Here is a 20,874-nt window from a genome sequence, read left to right as displayed (position 1 = left end):
TTCTTTCTTCTGATTCAGTCCTTACCACTTCCTCACCCAGGAGCTCTTCCTCCCCTGCCCCCTGCTGCTTCCTCTTTCTCTGCCCTGCTGGAAGCCAAGGCCTAGAGGGCACTGCGGGGGGGGGGGGGGGGGGGGGGGGGGGGGGGGGCATGGCTAGGTTAGCGTCACCGCAGTCCTGGGTTACAGGCTGCAAAGAACTGTGAGGAATCTAATAAGGTTTTATTTAGACTACTTCCCGCCAAGTACGTGCCTCCAACAGAACAGGCGGCCAGGTCCATCTTGGTCCCCAGACCACTCCGTGCACTCTTGGCCAGCACACTATTCTTTGGCACTTGTCCTGCTCTTAATAGCAGGCACTTGGCTGAGAGCACAGGTGCTATGGACTGGTCTGTGCTCCTGATTCCTGGGGATAGACAAGGATTCCAGGGGCCTTCTTATCCACAGCCCCTCTTCAGTCAGCCTCTGGTGAAGGGAGAACTGGGGAGAAAAGAGCACTCCTGGAACTCACAGGACAAGCTTTCTGGGTCATAGGGTCCAACTGCCTTGTTTATAAGGAAGGAGGCCGAGGGGTCCCAGAGAGGCTGAGGGATTCTCCAGGGTCACACAGCAAACCAGTGTGAGGGCCAGAAGTGTCTGGATCTCTTGCTTCCCAGTCAGAGCGAGTGAGCGTGCAGGGCCACCAGACTAATGCCTTCCAGGTCAGGGTTAAGATGGCATACATGAGCCAGGGTCCTGATCATCTGACAGGACCTGGGGGGCGATCATGAGGCCCGCTTAAGGCAGGGGTTTGCAGAGCACTTCTGGTGAATCTCTGAAAACACTGATGGAGAGAGAGAGAGATGCCCTATAATTTGGAGCTAGGGAGGCAAGCCCAAAATGTCTATAAGACATTCTTCTCTGAGGCCACAGATGGAAATACCTGAAGTTGGACTCTTCTTGGCTGGGCCCAAATTGAATCCTTGCCAGTGCCCAGCTCCTTTGCATGTGCGATGGGCTTGTATTTCTCTGGGTGCTTCCCTGTCAAAATGCGGCAGAATTGCAGAGTGACAGGAGTTGGAGTCCGACCCTTTGGATTACTCACTCTGACTCTGCACCTCCACTTCCTTTGAGTCAAGTGGGAAAATCATAGAACCTGCACTCGGCAGTGTTGTCGGGAAGCCTCACCGAGTGGTTATGTGCTGCGCACACACGCCGCACCTGCAGAGCGGTACCCACCACCAGAGGGCTCCTCCCGTGACCCCCACCGCCCGAGGGCTCGCTCCTGTGACACGTAACTCATGGTGGTGGGAACACCCACGCCCTGCGCTCCTCTCCAGAGGCAGCACAGTGGCAGTCCAGGGCGTCCCTGGTTCCAGAAGGAAGTGCCCAGATTCCCCAAATCCCCCAACGAGTGAGTTGCAGGGTCACTGGGTTGTGCCCCAGATCTCTGTTCCCCCTGCCATGCGGCCTGTTACTCAGAAGAGGCACAGCCTGATCCGGAATTCCTGGGGCCCCAAGCTGCCACCACTGCATTTATGAATCAGCTCTGCAAAGGCGAGCCTCAGGCCTGTCGGCCTGCTCCCGGGCCCTGACACCCAGCCTGGGAAGAGCCTTTGAGGACAGGCCTTAAATAGACACAGCAGTTGCACACTTACGTTTAGGGCCGCTGTCCCCTGGAAGGGGGTTGGGGCCCTGCCTAGGGCCCTCGGGCAGAGGGGAACTGGACGGGCTTCCAGGTGGCGTCACCACCTGTGCTGGACCCCGCTGAGCTAATGTGGCTAGGCCTGAGCAAATCACTCATCCCTGGGCTATTTTTGAAATAAACCCTGAAATCTGTCTCCAGGGTATTAGCTGGTCCCATCCCAACGGGTGGGGGTGAACTCCGTTCTAATCACGGCAGTAATGGCCCAGAGAAACACGCAAGTGGCCACAGTCTCTGGATGCCTTATTTCCTGGAGTCCCAGAGAGAGAATCTTTCCCTGGGCAGAACTGCTTCTAGTCCGCATAGGAGGGCACAGGCCTGGGGCGGGGGCAAGAGGCTGGGATGGGGCGCGTCACCCACAGAGTGATTTTGACGAGTGCTCTTGGTGTCTGGGACACGCGCACCTGCCCGCTCCCTTCTAGCCCAGTTGGACAGCCCCAGCAGCTGGTTTGAGGAGCTAAAATTATCGAAGCCTGATGTCACCCAGGCGGGAGGGCAGAGCCTGGGGCGTCTCGGCAGGAGGGCACTGAGTGGGCCATACCAGTGAGGGGCCGCCCAGTGTCCTGTGGAGAGAGAATGAAAGGGGTTCTTGGGGCACTCGGGAGCCTGAGAGGAGAATGAGAGAGCTGGGGCCTCACAGCGGCTCCTCTAGGCCCCAGAGGAGGTGAGGATGTGGACTTTCATCACCCAGCTTCTGGTCACCCTGGTGCTCCTGGGCTTCTTTCTGGTCAGCTGTCAGAACGTGATGCACATTGTCAAGGGCTCCCTGTGCTTTGTGCTGAAGCACATCCATCAGGAGCTGGACAAGGAGCTGGGGGAGAGCGAGGGCGTGAGTGACGATGAGGAGACCATCTCCACCAGGGTGGTCCGGCGTCGGGTTTTCCTGAAGGTAACAGCCAGGCAGGAGGCAGGAGGCAGGGCTGAGGGCACGGCGGTGTACAGGGGCAGTGGCTGGGGGAAGCAGAGGACCCGAATCCGAGTCCAGGGCTAGCCACTGCCCTGGAGCCTGAGCAGGTGTGCGGCACTTGCTCCCATGGCCGTGCTGGGGTGGCATGGGAAACTCGGCTCAGGGACCTGGGAGGCCTGTTCTGGTCCTTCTCATGTCCCCAGCAGCTTTGGGAAGCCCGCAAGGCACACTCGGGGCATCGGTATCTGTGGAAGGGCCTTCCACACTGTAAAGGGCTGTTGAAAGATAAATCAGGTGCTTTGCTTCCTCTCTCAGAGCCTCCCTTTGTAAAACTTGCGTAACTGCCTCTGCTCCCTGGTGCTGTTGAGGGATCAGGCATGCAGGGCTCTCGCAAGCTTGGGGCTCAGGCCCCACCACCCCCAGGGGTGCCTCTCACCCCCAGAGCCCTTTGGCTGCTGCTACTAGCTGTGTTGGAGTTTCTTGCCGTGCCGGGGATTTGTCCGACAGCAGTGGTTGGCTGTGCTCTTTCAGTTCCTCAGCCTCCACCTTATGCCCAGACCACCCACTTACTAATCTTGAGTTTTCTCCTTTGCTGCAATTCTAGGGGAATGAGTTTCAGAATATTCCAGAGGAGCAGGTGACAGAGGAACAATTCACAGATGAGCAGGGCAACATCGTCACCAAGAAGGTGGGTGCACAGAGTCCCCCTAAGCTGGGAAGGGGCAGCAGGGCCAGAAGCCAACCGGTGCTGGGCTTACCTTCTTGCTTCTCATGGACGCCCTCATAGAGAGTCAGCAGAGCTCAGAAGGGATGGTTCAGGTGTGGGGAGTTCTGGGCATCTGGGTCCAGCATGACAGTCCTCGTAGCCACTCTACCTGACTGCACCTGAATTCAGCTCCTGCTGTTCTGTTCCAGAAGGACCAGGCTCCATGGAACAACCGAAATCTAGTCCAGTGGTGGCTAGCGCCAGAAACAGCTCTGAAACAGCTGGCTGGTAGTCCCTGAGCTACCACGGGCCTCTGCATACAAAAAGGCTGTGGAAATGTATTGAGTTGCAGCAGAATTTTATTTTAATTCACTCGACCTGACTTTGCCTGCCAAGTATTGGGCACCGTGCTAGGTCTGGGCAGAGGGAGAAGAAGGAGCCTAGGGAGACCATGTATGTGCTCCCACTGTGGTGCTGCTCCCACTAAATTGAAGCAAGATGCCCATCTTTCCTCTTGCAAAGTGTGCTGCACATAGGCAGGAGTGTCTGTGTCTTTACCTCCCAGTCCGAGTATGTGACAGGCACAGAGTAGACAGTGTTAGAATATTTGGGTGAGTGAATAAGGGAACCTGATTGTCTGGAATCCCTATAGCTGAAAAGGAGCTCCTCTGCCCTCAGGAGACCTTCCAACAGTATGCAGAGGCAAAAACCTTGATCCTTGGTGAAATGTGCTAAGACCCGTCTGCAAATTCTAGGCTGCCCAGAGCTAGTTTTCCACATCATGGGGTGGGAGCGGGAGAGCAGTCCCTGTTCTTGGCCACTGGAGGAAGGGAGCCCTAGACAAAGGCTGCCTCCCCCGATCTCATTGCCACGGACCTGGTCTTCAACTGCTGTCTCAATGGCTTCATGGGCCTTTCGTCCCTTCTTCCTCTTTTCCAGATCATTCGCAAAGTTGTTCGGCAGATAGACTCGTCCGGTGCCGATGACACCCAGGAGCACGAAGAGGTGATTGCTGAGGGGCCCCTGGAGGACCCCAGTGAGGTGGATGCTGATACTGATTCCTTTATGAAACTCGCCCAGGTACTGCTGTGGCTGCAGCCTCTGGGAGGCTCTGTGTGTCAGGGCGCCCGGCCCCTCAGCCGGCTGCTTACCTGTGTGCCTGCCCTGGGCATCTACACCGTGCTCCCTCCCTCTGGCCTCCCCATTGTAGGGTTTTCACGGCCCGGCCCCGTACAGTGCCATTCCTTTCACGCCTATTTCTTGTCTCTCTCTCTCTGTGTCATCTGTCCTGCGTTCTGTCTCTGCTGCTGTCTCTAGGTGGAGCTGAGAGGGAGTAGCCTGCAGCCGGATCTCATAGAGAGCAGGAAGGGGGCTCAAATAGTGAAGCGGGCCAGCCTGAAAAGGGGGAAGCAGTGATCTCTAGCCCTCCCCTCAAATGGCCTCTCTGGAGGTAACTGTCTTTCTGCATCCTCTCTGCATGGCCTGGTCCTCGTGGAGTGGCTGGTGCTGGGAATGGCTGCGCACGTCCTCAGGTCTCCCCTCCTTCAGTGGGCTCTACCACCCCCAGCATGATGCAGGAGGCCCTGTGGTGCTGTGGCCTCGAGGCACAGATTCTGGTTTCCCAACCTACTAACTATATCTCTGAGTGTTGATTTACTCCTCTTCAAGGAAACAGTCAACAATTTCTGCTGCTTGACTTCTCCAGGAGTGCAAAAATACAAATTTGAGAAAATGCTTTGATGAGTGAAAGCAGTCAATAAATCTCAGTGGTGATACTGTCCTGAAAGCCAAGCAATGGGGTTGGAGGAGCAGGGAGGGGCCTGGTAGAGCACTGTAGAGTCCGTCTAGGCTGAGCCATTTCAACGCAACTCCCCAGAGAGCTCCAACAGTGACAGACTTGGAACAGTGTTGTCTCTTGAACCTAGAACCCTTCGAGAAGCCTGATGACCCCAAGGCACCAATTCTCCTTTGTGTTTCTGGAAACACATGGCCCTGTTGCTTTCTAGGAAAGGGTGAAGTGAACAGGCCCACGGGGTGGATGGCATTCTCCCAGCAAGTTAGGAGGGTTGTCAGGGCCTGGTGCCGGCCGTGGGGGCTGCGTGGCCGAGAAGCAGGGATGTGCAGTGATTGCGATGAGGAGGGCCATGAAGATGCAGCAGCCGAGGCTCTCCAGCAGGTCCCCCGCAGTGCTGGGGGCTGCAGCGGCCAGCTCTGACCTCATCCTCCCTGAGGGATCCTGTACTGAGCTGCCCCGAGGCCATTCACTGCGCCCAGCTCGGGGCAGCTCAGTACAGGATGCATCGGGGTGGGAGTCAGCAGGAAGCAAGGAAGCCTGGCGGCCCCAGCACAGCACTCACCAGGTTCTTGCCCATCCACCCCCCCTCTGCCCCGCCCCCGCCCCAGGCCTGGCTCCAGGCCAGGAGGAAAGTGGCTCTGGCTTTCTGCATTCAGCAAAAAGCAGGGCCCCTGCCTCCCAAGCCACCAGAAGTGCTGGCTCTGGGCTTCCCAACATACCTCCGCACTTGGGCAAAAAAAGGACTGCGGATCCAGTTATAGGATAAAATTAGACCTGACTCTTCAGCAGCTTAAGGAGGTCACCATGTTAACCCCAGCACTGCCAGGGGTCCCATCGGGCTGCTGGTTTAGGAGATCAGCTGGGATGCATCCTGGACAGAATCCAAAGGTGCCAGTAATTTGGAGAAGCAGGGAGTGGAAGGAAAACTGCACTCTTCTGCCTCATTTTTCTTATGGCAGCAGCAGCAATTTCTACCTCTGTTGGCTCGGGTTCCTTCTACTAATGTTCCTGAACAGGAGGGAGTCAGCCAGGAGCCAGGCTGGGAGGCAGGGATGGAGGAGCCCAGTTTGTTTGTTTTTTTTTAATTTTCTATAGATGATCCGCAAGGTGGCTGAAACCCCCAAAGGAGACATGGTTCTAGAGCACTGAGCACAGGCGTGGGGAATACTGATGGCTGGGCTTCGGCACAGTGCTAGGGCCCCTTCCAGGAAGAGGCAGGGCACCGTGCAATGGGGACAGTGATGAGGGAGCCAGTGTGGAAGCAGGCTCCAGCCCACGTCCTACAGGGCCTGGTGGGCAGCCTGCAGTGCTCCACCCTCCCAACCAGACATGCACCCAGCGTACACAGTGAAGGCCTGATGGCTCTCATGTCCTCAGGACTTCCTACCACCCACCTGCAAGCGCATACAGTCAACCTTCAGTATTCACGTCAGTATTCACGGGTCCCAGCTTGCCAATTTGCCTACCGGCTAGAATGTACTTTAACCCCGAAATCCACACTCACGGTGCTTTCATGCTCATTCACAGGCATACACACCATGGTGAGAAATTTGAGTCGCCCCTGAGCCGGCTCCCAGCTGAGGGCAAACAAGGTGGCAGTCTGCCCCCTGGCTTGAGCTCGCAGGCCATCAGCAAATGCCCTTTTTATAGTCTGTTTGGTGCCTTTTTTTTTTTTTTGCATTTTTGTGCTCTTTGCTGGTTTTGCTGTTTAAAATGGCTTCTCATGCCATGGTGCTGTCTGGTGTTCCTCAGGGCAAGAAGGCTGTGGGGTGCCCCATGGGGACAAATATGTGTGTTAGATAAGATTTACCAGCATGAGTTGGGGGGGGTCAAGGACTCAACAATGAATTTAATAAGGTGTCTTTATAGGGAAACACACATAAACATTCATTCATTGTCTGACAAACATGTAGTAAACAGAGGCTCACAAGACCCTAACTGGGCCTTTTCCTTGAGAACAATGGTTCAGTGTTGGCTAATTCAGCTTCCCTGGCAATGTTATCGAACATGACCCCTGCGCATGGTGAGAATTTACTGTGTTTCAGAGAGACCCAAAGCTGGGGCTTGGGAGTCTAGAGCCGAGGCCTGGCTCCTCCTATTTCCAAGGTTGTGTTGTCTTGCACTAGTCATTGCACTGCCCTGAGCTTCTGTCCCCTCAAGGGAGAGCACAGATAGTCCCTTCCACTTCAGTAGAGAGGTTTAGAAATAGTCATGGTAACGGACAAACGGTGGTGAGGAGGCGGGACAGCTGTGTTCAGTGCAGAGGAGACCATAGTGTGACCCGGGGCTGGTCACCGACCTCACTGCGCCTCCGGTTCCTAAACCACGAAATCGCAGGGAGGCCTCTTCTCCCTTGAGGGCTGGTTATGATGATGCAGGAGGTACATTTGAGAAAGGCTGGAGAACTTGTTAAGTTCTCACCCACTGTTTCTCAAAGTGTCACCCACCCACCTCCTGTGTCACCAGCCCCCCAGGGTCAGGTTCAAATGCAGATTCCTGCTCCTTGCCCCTGACCTACTGAATCAAAATTCTGGAACTCAGGATTCCACAGCAAGCTCCTCGAGTGATTTTTATGTGTTTTGAAGAGTGAGTTCTCCGGACCAATTTTGATTTTCCTTCCAATCCTCCTAGAGCTGATGTTGTAGACTTGATATTTAAAAAGTGGGCCAAAAGGAATGATGGTCAGAAGTTTGTTCAGAGAAGACAGGATGCCCCCGTCCCAGGGGAGGAATGACTAGACCCCCTCACCCATCTGATTGCCCCCAGTTACCCCCACCTTGGGAAGGACTGTATCCAAGGCCTGGCAAATCGGGGAATGGTGCTTCCTGGTGGTGTTGAAGGAGCCACACAATTGCTGTTTAGTCAAGGCCTGACCACTGGAGACAGTAGCAGCTGCTGGGTTTTGCTTGGTGCCCCAAGGATGTAGGTCGGAGACTTCAGGCATGAGCTATGCCAGCGCGCCGGTGGGGTGCGGCATCGGCGGGCTCCCTGCGATCCCGGGCAGGTACTGGGTCTTGGCATTCCTCTGTGTGTCCGTGGGCCGGCTTCTGGGACGTTCAGGAAGCTGTGGCCCCACAAGGCTGCTGCTTTTTTCTTGTTTTCCTTTTTAAGAGACTCTTTGTGAGCTCCGACAATGGGATGTTTTAGTGAGTTTCAAAGTTAAGCAATTGGTAATCTCGTTGGGAAGGGGCAGCGAGGCAAGGGGTGATGTTTTATGTTGCTGTTTTAAGTTACAGGCCACCCTCCTTCCCAGACCATCACAGGGGCACGAGTCTGGGCCGAGGGCCAGGGGAGAGGGCCACAAGCGCAGGGTAGGGCAGGAATAGGAGGGACCACTCAGAGAGATGGGATGGGACCAGGCCCTGAGCAGCACGGCCACTAGAGTGGGCAGGGGCTGGTCTCCCCACTCGTTACAGTGTGAGCCCTTTCTCCCAGGACACCCAGGACAAGAGCTGCAGGGCAGTGGAAGGGTCCAGGTCACAGCCAGGAGACTTGCCTTCCAGTCCTACCCCTGCCACTGTTGGGGCCTCCCCCTAGACGTGTAACCAAAGTGGTTACCGTACAATAATTGCTAAGCCTTGATATCTCTCCTCTGCGCTGTGTCTGGGCAGAAAAGTGGAAGATGGTGGGCTGTTTTCCCCGGGCTCAAGATTTTGGGAGGTCTCTTGTTTGAGGCGTGCTTAGTGCTGGGATGGGCATTGTGGGGATGGACCACTGGGAAGGGTAAGGCCAGGCCCTTGCCCTCAGGGTGTTTCTGCTCCAGCTGGGGAGACAGTGCAGGTGTGAGCCCTGAGAGAGAGGCCAGTCAGGGTTCACGCCCACAGACACCAGCCCAAGCTCTTTGTAGCTCTTTGAAACATCACTGCGATCTAATGAGGTACATCCCATTACTGCCCTCATTTTACGGCAGCAGAAACTGAGTCACAGGGAGTGTAAGTGACATGACCAGGGAAATTGGCAGAGACAGAGTATGGACTCAGGCAACCTAGCTGGCTTCAGGGTTCCTGCTCTTACCCACCGCGCTCTACGATGGCTCTGAATAAAAGGGAGTAGAGGGAGTGGGAGCTTCCCCGAGCCGCAAGGAGAGAAATGACAAGCAGCCAGAGTTATCAGGGAGGCTTCCTGGAGGAGAGGTCTTGAGGTGGTGAGCAGAGCTTCAGCAGAGACTAGATGGCCTCTGTGAGGGGAGGGCCATGAACAAGGTGGGCAGCTGGTGGGCACTGTGGGTTGGGAAGGCTTGGAGGAGACCAGCTTGGCCGGCAGAGAAGCCCAGGCAGTGCTGGAAGAGTCCTGCCCTCCAGGGTGATGGCTCTTCGCGCCACAGCAGCAGAAGGCCTGATGTTTCATTTTGTGGCAGCCTCTGGCAAGGAACCTAGCACGACCCTCCCATCCCTGGAGACCCACTCAGAGTTGAGTTCACCTCGACCCCTCCAGCCCCATCTCTGTCACCCTTACGGCGGGGACAGCTCCCTGTCTGGGGACAGCTCTGCGGCAGAATACATCTCTGCCTTTCTGGGTCACTTCCTACCCCACCCAGGAGACTGTCTTTATTTAAGACTCCTCTTTATTTAAATGTGCTCCCTTTGCCCATCCATCCCAAAGTCCTGCAGACAGAATCCCAGAGTGGCTGGTCTCAGAAACATGGAGTTCTCACCCAGGGTGGACGAGGAGGCGCCATCAGGTGGCAGGCGTGGTGTCCCCTGTGAACCCCAGACTACAGAATGTGGACTCCTCACTCTGCAGGCAAAGCTCATGTTCTCCAGCCTGATATACATGATATCCTGGGAAGAATGCACTTGTTTTTTTCAGAGATCTCTTTAAAAAAAAAAAATGCCACAGCAGAGGCTGTCCATCCACGGGGGATGGGGAGAGGAGCCAGAGGCAGTTGACAGTAAGACTTGTAGACCAGAGCCAAGGAGGGCCATGAGCTCCTGAGGCTGCCTGTGATCATGTCTGCTCCATCTCCGGGTCCCCAAGGCTGGCACTTACAGACATCAATGTTTGTTGGCCGAACTGAAAAAGTGGAGGGCACCACTACCTTCTTTAGCACAAGCCCTGGGTTCGAGGATCTACTCATGGGGATCTCTCCCCAGGTGACTGCAGGCATGGGAGGGTTTTCTGGGGAGCTCGTCCACCTGGCAGGGGACCAGTGCAGGGTTGGGCCACCTCCCACCCCCAAGAGGCAGCCTCTGGGCTGGGGAGTGGGAGGAGAATGGCTAGAAGTTCAGGAAGGTCAGGGGCTCTAAGCTCAACGCCTTTCGCCTCGTTGCCTTGCTTGGGGAAGCTGCTTTTCCTGAATCAGACCCTGCCTGAGCGGCCAGCACAAAACTCAGCCTTTGGGTTTTAGGCTGCGAGCCACACCTTCTGATTCTAAGTAATTCCTTGTCTTTGTGCCCCTCAGGATCACACCTCGACACCCAAACCCTGAACTCCACACACTCTGCCATGCACACCGGAGGAGAGCTGGAGCGGAGGGCTGCGGAAGTGGCACACCTGTCCTCTAGGCCAATGGCATGATCTCTGTAAGGGACTTCCTGTAGTCTCCTATTCGCATGAACGACTGACTGTAGACGCATGACCTACAGTCCTCAATCCTGCCTCTAGCGACGACGGATCTCTGTTGGGAATCAGGACAAACGCCTCAAGAAGGGGGGTGGGGAGAGAGAGAGGGATAGAAAACAAGCGCAAGAGAGTGCGTGAACGCAAAAGTCAACAAGGGCTCTTTTGTGCTTGGGGAATGATCTATTTTTAAAAATCATTTTAATTTTGACTTGTTACAGGGTACTTTTTTTTTTTTTTCAACCTCATTTGTAGGAAATCCATGTGGGCTTCCTGGAGAGAAAAAAAAAAAAAAAAGAAAACTAGGCACAAAATCAGTTTGGCACCTTAGTCCTATGTCCTCATCTGCCAGCCTTCCCGGCAGTGGACACACACCTCCATTCCATTTGTGACCTCCCTGCCCACTCCCCAGGGGGCTGCTCCTCCCAGAACCTTCTACATGACATTCAGGACACACGCACAGGCACACATACACAGAAGCACCTCTCCCCTCTCCTCAGTGTACACACAGATTTTACTGTGACATCCCAAGCTGTATAGAATCTCCTGTGGATAAACTGGAATTTTTTTATGTTGTCTCTCTCTCTCTCTCTCTCTCTCTCTGCCAGTTTCAGTATTAATCATCTTCCAATGGAAAATCATTACCTTTAGAGTGCATTCGGGGTTCCTTGTGTTAGGGACATAAGAATCTGAGGCGAGGACCCCCCAGGCTCAGCTGTAGGGCTCAGAGGGCGCCAGTGCCCCATCTGAAGGGGTATTCTGGCTCAGCTGGGGGGGCCGGGTGGCTGTCCCAGGATTGCACCAGCATGTTCAATAGACAAGAGGTTTCCTATATCTTCAAGCACTTATATCATAGTCTGTGTTCAAAGTGTAAACTGTACAGTAATCAGCCTTGTGTATATGAAAAACAATAAATACTATGCAAACCAATAGAAACACTTTAGCAGTATGTACAAAGCACTAACAGCTCAGCTCCTGAGGACTTCTCCGGGCTGCGGGAGAAGGAGCTACAGCCTGTCTTTCAGTGAAAGAGGAAGGCAGGGAGTAGGGCTAGTGAATGTACCTGCCCGTTCTTAGAAGTCAGGCCCCCAGGTCTCCCAGAGCCGACTCGGTGCTCTAAGTCCAGGCAGCGCACAGGCTGGGGGCCGAGGCTGCGCAGCCTCAGTGTCCTGCTCTGACCAAGCCCCCGCCCCAGCCCGAAGAGGGGGCGACCCCGGCCCGGCCAGGGGGAGGACGGAGCGGCCGGGCGAGGGGGGAGCCCGCTGGGCCAGGCCCCCGGAGCAGGACGGAGCAGGCGGCGGGCTGTTCCTCGCCTCGGTGCCACCAGGGAAGAGCCTTAACGTCCCACTGGAGCCTCCGGCAGAGAGGCCCGAATCAGCACAATGCGCCGCGCCCGGCCCGGCCGCCCGGGGGCGCCCTCCAGGGCCAGGAGGGACCTGGCCGGCTCTTCCCGCTCCCGCTCCCGCTCCCGCTCCCGGGGGCCGTGTGCGGACGTCCGCCCCCGTCCCGCTCCTCGGGCTGTCCGCACACACGTCGATCCTTCCAGTAGCACAGACGCCCCCACCCCCACCCCCACCCCCACCCCCAGCCCCGCGGCCCTGGTGCCCGTCTCCAGCGCACAGGTCGGCGGCGGAGGCCTCGGGACCCCGCGCCGCGGCTGCGCGCTGAGTCCGGGACGAGCGGCCCGGGAGGGGCTTCCGAGCTGCGCCCCCCGCCCCCGCAGGGCTCGGCCGGGACCGGGGACGCGACGGGACGGGGACGGGGACGGGGACGGGGGAGGGGAGCGCGGCGGCCGCCCCGCGCCCCGCACGGCCCCGCTTGGCTCGCTCCGCTGCGCCTGGCATGGCTGCTTGGCCCTCGGCCCCAGGCCCCCGGCGGCTTGGCTGCGCGCTCCGCTGCTCGTAGGAGCTCTTGGGGGAGGACTTTGGGGTCTCCACACGATGCCTAGAGAATGCTGCAGTCTGCACCTTAGATGCTTTTTAGAAGTTTTGGAATAACCTTGATTTTTTTAATTGTTATGAAAATGACTCTTTTCTTGACTCTCTCCCAAATGCTCTGTTATCGGGAGAGAACCCCCCACCCCTGCCCACTGCCCCACTCTGATGTATAGACCATTCTCCCTACACCAGCTGAACAAATGTCAAAATTAATAAAGAAATTGACTCATGGCAGGGGACTCCATCTCTCCTTCCTGGCTGGGCCTGGGGGCATCTGAGGGGCTGGGGCAGGAGTGAAGCGGGCGCTGGGCCCTGATGGAGTCTGGGGGTGAGATCAGTCAGGTGCCTACTTCCAGGAAACCTACACAGCCCCTTATCCTTCCACCAAATCCCACCAAACCCCTGGAGTGGATAGAACAGATTTGTCTCCGAAGGGTTACCATGAGATGGGGGCAGGGCCATGGTGGGGGGAGGGGGACACTGCACACACTGGGGGCGGGGGGCATGTGCATGGCTGAACCCACAGTACACGCTAAGGGAGATGGCCCAGTGCCCCCCTATGAAGGTATCTGGCCCCTGCACCCAATGCCATTCAAAATTCAAGAACTTTTGAGAAAATTGCCCTGTTCCTCACTAGTTCTGAACACTTCATGAGGCTGGTCACCAAGCTGGCCACAGTTTTCCCATCTGTCAGATGGGGGAATGGATTAAACAACTGCTAAAGTCTCTATAGTTTGTCATCCTGGGATTCCCAAACATGAACGCCTTTGTCAAGCCTGACATTTATTAGAATCACATTATTTGCTGCAGCTTTCTTCCTCATAAATTCCCATCAGGGGGTGACAAAGTCACAGTCACGGGGGCTGAGGAGCACTGCCAGCCCTCACACAGTCTGTAGCTTCTCCCTCAATGTCAGAAAAGACCCCCAAGACAAGGCACCGGTCCAGGCAGTGCAGCCGTCTCACCCAGGGAGGTTTGAAAAACAGTTTCAGGATCACAGTCGCCTGGGTGGGCTCAGGCAGCAACAACATGAGAATCGGAATGAAGTGTCCCAAATGGTTGTGATGGGCAGCCTGGTAGCACAGCCAACTCCGGTAAAGTCCTTTTTTTCTTGTTTCTAGCCTAAATTCCTAGGGAAATAATCTCCACAGCCTGTGTGAGGTCTTTCTCGTATTAAGCTGCATCATGCACACCTCAGAGAACATGGCTGGGAGCAGCCAGTTCCACAAGGAACAGGTAACAGCAGCGTGGGGAGAGGCGGGCTCTGGGTGAGAGGGGAGCTCTCCTCGGGTCCTGGGTCCAGACTTGCAGCTGGAAGCCCTGGAGAAGGCCAGCAAAGAGCACCTCTTTCCTCCACCTGCCGAAGTGGGAGCACGGAGTGTTGAGATAGCCAAGGAACCCACAGCCTGATCAGGAAAGGCTTCAGAACTGCCCAGCAGAGGGGGACAGAAGTCTCTCTGCCTGACAGTCACTATTTTCCTGTCATTTTACATGTTCAGTGGCATGCTGCTTTCCACTTTAAAAACAAAAAGAAAAACAACAATAACTGCAAGAAAAGATGCCACCCATATGGAAATAACCGGGTATTCACCGTGGTTTCTCTTTGTAAAATGGAAGACAGCCCCCAGTAGAGCCTTGTAGGTTATAAAAATTCATTAGAAAAAAAAGGCATATGGGTGCTCTGCAACTCAGTTTAGTCCCATCCATCAAGTAACGACTGAGCACCAACCAAGTGCCTGCCAGGAGGACCCATCACTGAATCAACAGCCATCTCAGCCATCAGAGCTTTCCATCCCAGGTGCCAAGCCAGACAGAACATGGCAATGACTCCAGCAGAGGCACAGACGACTCCTCGGAGGAGGAAGATGGGAGAACGGAGGGAATCAGGAAAGGCTCCTCCAAGGCAGAGGGGGGAAGAGCACACGCCCAGCACGTGCAGAGCTGCTCCAATCCCACCTCCGGCCCCGGTCAGCCTGGCAGGCTCCCACTCCCAGGCTCTGAGGCCGCTCATGAGATGCACATCCCCACCCCCCAGTACCCCAGCCAAAGCCCAGCCTCCCCACTTACCCATCCCAGCTTGGAGGAAGGAGGAGCTGCACCCACACTCAGATTCCACACTCTGGCTTGGACATCTGCTCAGAAGGAGGCCTGGGCACCCCAGGACAGCGACCCCTGAGCCTGGCCTCCTCCCCCTCAGGGAGCAGGTGCAGGCACTGTAACTTCTAGCTGCCTCGGGAGCTTCTGGGGGCCCCAGGTACCCTCCTCTTCGTAGATGCTGGACTTGGGAACCGGGAGAGGTAGACCCTCTGAGAACGAACAGCTTCCAGAGCTCATTCTCTGTTCTCTCTCTCTCTCTCTCTCTCTCTCTCATACACACACACACACACACACACACACACACACACACACACACCCTGGCTGATTTTACAGTCAATCTTTCAAAGTGCAATTTGTCTTGGAAAAGCCAATGTGAGGCCTGTGTGGGTTTCGACCAATGGCGCCGCGCCTCTCGCAGCTCAGCCAGTCTCGGGTCTGTATTCTAATGGGCCATATCTTTATCAGGGAAATGTTGCTTCTCCGAACTTAAAACTTCTCATGAAGGGTCCCCAGATCCAGAGGCAGAGGAGGGGTCTGAGCTGAGGCGCGGGGAGCTGCCTTTCCCCGGGCTGGATCGGGAGAGAGCCAAGGGGCGCCGGGGAGGCCGCGCACCTGCCCCAGGAGCACCTGACTTCTGAGCCGCTGACGCAGGCGCTGGGCCCCGGCCAGGGCTCGGGCCGCCTGGGACCCTCCGGACCTGCCATGGGCTCCTGGGTCAGAGCTCGGGGTCTCCGGCTGTAGGGGCCTGGATTCGGGCTTCTCACCTCGCCTCGCCCCGACCCGAGGATCATGGAGTCCAACCTGCAGGGGACGTTCCTGCTGAACAACACGCCGCTGGCTCAGTTCTCGGAGATGAAGGCCCCCGTGTGCCAGTACTCCGTGCAGAACTCCTTCTACAAGCTCAGCCCCCCGGGGCTGGGCCCCCAGCTGGCCGCCGGGACCCCCCACGGGATCACGGACATCCTGAGCAGGCCTGCGGCCACCCCGAACAGCAGCCTCCTCTCCAGCTACCCCCACGTGGCGGGCTTTGGCGGACTGGGCTCCCAGGGCGTCTACTACGGACCCCAGGTGGGGAACTTCCCCAAGGCCGCCAGCGAGTACCCGCCCCGGACCCGGAACTGCTGGGCGGACACGGGCCAGGACTGGCGAGCCGGGCGGCAGTGCAGCAACAGTGAGTACCGCCGCCGTCAGGGCAGCCTGGGAGGGGCGCTCACTCGGTGGGCCGGACCCGCCCTCCGCCTGTCCCCAGCCCCGTGGCTCAGGGGGCACAGGTGTGAATCCTCCCGGCCCCGGCACCCCCCGGCTCTGCTTGGATGGGCGTCTCGGCCCCTTGCCCCCTCCCTTACCAGCTGCTGCCTCAGCCGCCCTCCTAGAAAGCCCGGGGCTCTCCAGGTCTGCAGAAGACCACGTGGCACACCCAGAAGCCCGTGGCAGGTCCGGAGGGTCCCAAGTGGCCTGTAGGATCTGGCTGGCAGCTCACCTTCCTCCCCAAACTCAGAGCCCATGTCACTTCTTCATCCAGAGCAGGCAAACGCTGTCCCCGGTGAGAGGTTGCCAGAGCACCCCTTCCCGGATAGCCCCCCTCCCGGGCCCCAACACGACACCATTCAGGGACCCCATCTGGATCCCGCCTGTGATCCGGGGGGTGGTTTCTCCTGCCCTCCTCAGGGCTTATGTCAACAGTAGTGGCGACAACTGCTCAGCCTCTAGGAGCAGCAGCCAAGTCAAGTCAGACTTGGCCCAGTAGTAGTGGGGGGTGTCTCCCCACCCTACCATGCCCAACCCTGTTTTTGGAGAACTGGTACGGGGTCCCCATGAGCCAGTCAGGGCCCAGAGGTGGTGGCGAGACCTGCACTGGCAGGTGAGGATCACCCAGGAGGCAGGGAGGTAACAGTGGCTGCAGGAGCCATCCTTGTGCCACGGAGGCCCAGCCGGGACCTGGCAGGGGTGGAGGTGGAGGGAACCTGCACCTCTCTGCCATAGGCGCTTGGGGCCCACCAAGGAAATCCCAAACACATCGGCCCCTCCATCTGCTACACTGTCCCATAGCACACCCCTCACTCTACCCAAAACATGGCAAGTTCCATGCGGGCGAAGACCTCATCTCTTGGAACTGGTTTGAGGGGTGCTCTAGAGGCCTCGGTCTCTGGAACATCCATCGTCCCCTCCCCACCCCGCACTCTCTCCCCTACTCTTCAATCCCAAGTGCATAGCCACACACAGGAAAATACCTCAGTTGGTAGCTGAATCAACACACAGGGAGAAAGGACTACAGAGGATAGTCTCTTGGGAAGTCTCTTCCCCTTCTAGTGCCTCAGTTTCCTTACCTCTAACATGTGGAGATGGGACATGAGCTATGGGGCCGCCCTGACCAAGGCCCGACAGGTGGGCCTTCTGCCTCCCGAGCCCTGCGGCCCTCCAGCCAGAGAGGCAGCCCCAGTGGTGCAGGAGCAGGGCCTGGACCTCTGAGTGCAGACTCTCCAGGGGGCTGAGGCCACAGGACTTCTAGGCCTGGTGACAAGTTACTGCTTAGTAACTTGAGGCTGAAAGCTCTGGTTTTCTCAGAAACCTGGAAAGTGAGATCCCAAGAACAAGGAATTAGGCAGAGGAGGAATCCCCAGACCCCCTGAGGCCTTGGCTATTGGTGGAAGGTACGGGGTGTGTGCCTTGGTGAGAAAACCAAGAAGATCCAGAAAAAAGTCCTGTTGCCCCTGGAGGGAAGGCAGCAGAACTGAGTAGTGAACATGACGCAGAGAAGAAGGAGACCAGGGCAGGTTGTAAGCTCCCTCTGCCCCTAAGGAGCTCTCACCTGAGGCAGGTGCCTTCTCGGGGTCCCTGACTGTCCAGACAGGGCAGAGGTGACAGTCACTATTGCCTCTTGATCAGCGGTGTCACGATGCCCTCACAACTCAGTGGCTTCTCCAGAGGAGGGAGCTCGCCCAGTGGGAGAGGCAGGACAGGGCTGGCACCCCCACTCATCCTGCTAACCACACACCTTCTTCCTCTCACCAGCCCCGGATCCCCTGAGCGACAGCATCCACAAGAAAAAGCACACCCGGCCCACCTTCACGGGACACCAGATCTTTGCCCTGGAGAAGACCTTTGAGCAGACCAAGTACTTGGCCGGCCCTGAGAGGGCACGGCTGGCCTACTCGCTGGGGATGACGGAGTCGCAGGTCAAGGTGAGTCTGTGTGGGAGAAGGGCTCTGCCTTCGCGGGCGCGGCCTGCCAGGACGGGATACCGCTGCGCCGGAGAGAGGCACTTTGCTCTCCCAGCAACTCTGGCTCTCGGCCGAGGCCGTCCTGCTGTCTGGGCGCTGCCTGCCCAGTGAGCCCTGGAGAGGGCGATAATCACCATAACCAGATGTCAATACTCTATTTGGAGAGCGATGAGTGTAGGAGTTCATTAAGCCTCACGGCAACCTGGAGGTGGGGATTCTTACCCACTTTACATCTGAAGAAACCATCTCAGCTGAGCCTGTGGCTCAAGGTTGCCTGGCTGTTACCAGGTGCAGAGCTGGGGCTCAATTCCAGACCTGCGGGGCACCAGCCTAATGCTTTCCCCTCCTCTGCACAGTGATGGCCAGAAATATCAAGAGCTCATGGCAGCCTCTGGCCCAGATCAGGAGCCAGTCTCTGGGCTGGCTCAGAACCACCAGCCTTATAGGCTTGTTGCATCAGCTGGCAGGAGAAGCCTGCCTTGGTTTGCCAATAAGGCGAAGAAAACCCCTCCTTCCAGGTCCACCCAAATGAAGCCGGGTGGGAAACTGGGGCAGGGAGCCTCCAAGCCGGAGGCAAGGGTCATGCTCACATCACTGGCCACCGAGCCTGAAATCAGTAAATGGGCTTCTGCCTCCAGGCTCCCAGAGAGAGCCCTGACGCTAGAGCTCTCCCAAGAGTCTTTGCCCAGGGCGGGGGGCAAAAAAGAAAGCTTTGAGGTGTTGAGGCAAGCCGGGAGCTGCCCAGCTCTGTGACACTACGATGGGTTTAAAAGCGTAAGAGGGAAGGACAGGGGCTGTCACCTACGTCCACAGCCTCCCGGCCTGCTGACTGCAAGAGCCCTCTCCTCTTTCCGACCTTTCAGTTTCTTTAGGCACTTGTCTGCCTTCTTCAGCTCTGCCAAGCAATGAAAATGTTACTTTTATAATTAGGGAGAAATGATTCACGAAGTTCAGTGAAGGCCTATGAAGCACCTGCTGAATGCCCTCACCAGCGCATTCCAGCGTCTCCGTCCCAGTGCCCCAGGTGGCAAAGGAGAAGACCCATCGCAGGGAGGAGGGCTCAGCAGAAGGGCTGCTGCACTTACACGCATTTGTCTCTGTTTTACCCCAAACGGTGTGACTATTACCAGCTGAGCTATTTGTTACACTATGACAATCAGGACCACGGGGCCCTGCCGCCGAGTGGGGTCACCCTCCTGGGGCTGGTCCCCGCGCGAGCTGTGCGTGCACGACCCTCAGCCCCCCCCCCCCCCCCCCGCCCCAGGTGTGGTTCCAGAACCGACGGACCAAGTGGCGCAAGAAGAGCGCCCTGGAGCCGTCGTCCTCCACGCCTCGGGCGGCGGGCGGCGGCGGCGGGGAGCGCGCGGCCTCGGAGACCGAGGACGACGAGTACAACAAGCCGCTCGACCCCGACTCGGACGACGAGAAGATCCGCCTGCTGCTCCGCAAGCACCGCGCCGCCTTCTCGGTGCTCGGCCTGGGCGCGCACAGCGTCTGACGCCCCGCCCCGTCCCGGTCCCCGCGGGCCCCTGCTCAGCCCCGCCCCGCCCCGCCCCGCCCGGGGGGAGGGGGGCAGAAGGAGGGAGGGGGAGGAGGAGAGGGCGGAGGGCAGCGGGCGGAGGCGGCGGAGGGGGTCCGTGCGCCCCCGGACCCGGCACGCTGGGGCCCTCCTGCACCCCTGGGGCCCAGGCCTGCCCTGCCCGCTCCACAGACTCACCAGGGCGCAGGTAGATGAAAACGACCGGGCTCTGCGGCCAGGCAAGTGGCTGTGGGCTCCGGGACTTGCCACTGTGATGTAGCTGGGGGCGGGGGGTGGGGGGGCATCCCCAGGAGACAGCTGGCGGGAGCAGAGGTCTGCTGCCTTCTGCTGTGGGAGTTGGGAGGCCAGGGTGCTGTTGGCTGACAGCAGAAGAAAAGATGACATGTCCGGGTGCCACCCTCCGACCTTGGCACGGGAACGGTACCACTGGAGACCCCCAACTGGAGGAAGTGCACCTCAGAGAGGGCGAGTGGGTCCCGGTGAAGGAGAAACACTCCTGACACCCCAATCAAGGATCACGTCCCTGGAGGGACACCTCCTCCTGGCCTCCTTCCTCCGACCTCCTCTGGGATTCCCCCAGAATAGGAAAAGATAAGACACCCCCTCCCTCTGCTGGGAAGGAAGGAGGTTGGAGGCAGAGGCAGAAAAAAACATGAGAGAATCCGAGGAGCTGATGCTGCACCCCAGAGCCTCTCACCTGGGCTTCCCTCTGTGCTGATACAAGGACCAGATCACTTGGGGACAGGGGAACTTGGCAGGGCTGGAAGTGGCCTAGAACCCCTGCTTCCCCAGCTGGGGTGCCCACGCAGGAAGGGAGAGGCCCCTGCAGGGACCGGCCGCACCAAGGGCCTGCATGGATCCCCTGGCACTTCCTTAGACTGCCCTGCAGCCTGCTGCTGGAGGTGGTGTAGTGCAGGGCAGTAGCCCGGTGGCATCCTTCAGCCCAGGTGATTCCCAGGTTGGGCAGGTGGGCGGGGCTCGGGAGGTGGGTGGGGGCTGGCCAGAGGAATGCAACCCAAGGGGACAGAGCATTTGCCCATCTTTACTGGCTTTTAAAATATAAAGAATAAAAATAAAAGTCCCAGAAACATCCCCATGGCTCATGTGCTTCTGTGAAACTGGCTGTGGAATCCCAGCCAAGCCTCTGTGGGGGGCATTCCCCAAGGGTAGGTCTTTTCTCCCAGGGTGGGGGATCTGTGCTCTGGGGGTCTGGAAACTTTGCATAGCACTGGTCAATTTGGAATTTCACTGGTCAGTGCCAGGCACTGTCATAGGTGCTAAGAAACTGAAGACTTTAATGGGGCTCCTGACCTTCAGGAATTCACAGCCTCATGGGGGGAATGGTCCATTTGGGGAACTAGGTACTGTAAAGAAAAGATTGAAGGGGTGGAGAGAATAGAAGCACTGACATTAACTGCACACCCGCCCTAC

At 57.6% G+C, this 20,874-nt stretch overlaps 2 protein-coding genes across 16 annotated transcripts in view; both read left to right on the top strand.

The window, feature by feature from the left end:
* The window catches only part of ANK1 (ankyrin 1), a 213,350-nt gene extending 201,772 nt beyond the window's left edge, over positions 1-11,578 (top strand). For 7 of the 15 annotated variants that reach the window (XM_041752229.1, XM_041752219.1, XM_041752228.1 and 4 more), the window contains 4 exons: positions 3,193-3,276; positions 4,234-4,374; positions 4,612-4,744; positions 10,491-11,578. In XM_041752229.1, coding sequence (XP_041608163.1) covers positions 3,193-3,276; positions 4,234-4,374; positions 4,612-4,710 — 324 coding nt within the window. In that variant the 3' untranslated portion in view covers positions 4,711-4,744; positions 10,491-11,578. Of the gene's footprint in view, positions 1-2,137; positions 2,571-3,192; positions 3,277-4,233; positions 4,375-4,611; positions 4,745-10,490 lie in introns of those variants that run through there. The other 8 variants (XM_041752230.1, XM_041752223.1, XM_041752220.1 and 5 more) reach the window with 5 other exon arrangements.
* A 3,537-nt stretch (positions 11,579-15,115) lies between these two features.
* On the top strand, positions 15,116-20,535 carry NKX6-3 (NK6 homeobox 3). The gene is made up of 3 exons (XM_041752234.1): positions 15,116-15,853; positions 17,695-17,864; positions 19,168-20,535. The coding sequence occupies exons 1-3, from the start codon at positions 15,472-15,474 to the stop codon at positions 19,399-19,401; spliced, it is 786 nt and encodes a 261-aa protein (XP_041608168.1). The 5' UTR covers positions 15,116-15,471; the 3' UTR covers positions 19,402-20,535.
* Positions 20,536-20,874: the final 339 nt, after the last annotated feature.

The sequence above is a fragment of the Vulpes lagopus genome, chromosome 4 (genome assembly GCF_018345385.1).
Source record: "Vulpes lagopus strain Blue_001 chromosome 4, ASM1834538v1, whole genome shotgun sequence".
In the NCBI taxonomy this organism is placed as follows: Eukaryota; Metazoa; Chordata; class Mammalia; order Carnivora; family Canidae; genus Vulpes; species Vulpes lagopus.
This window is presented reverse-complemented; position numbering and strand designations above follow the sequence as displayed.

Bases quoted from the DNA above. Each gene is read 5' to 3' on its own strand.
- NKX6-3 (XM_041752234.1), top strand. From the start codon at position 15,472: ATGGAGTCCAACCTGCAGGGGACGTTCCTGCTGAACAACACGCCGCTG. The intron at 15,854-17,694 runs GTGAGTACCGCC...TCCTCTCACCAG, and splicing joins CGGGCGGCAGTGCAGCAACA to CCCCGGATCCCCTGAGCGAC. The intron at 17,865-19,167 runs GTGAGTCTGTGT...CCCCCGCCCCAG, and splicing joins TGACGGAGTCGCAGGTCAAG to GTGTGGTTCCAGAACCGACG.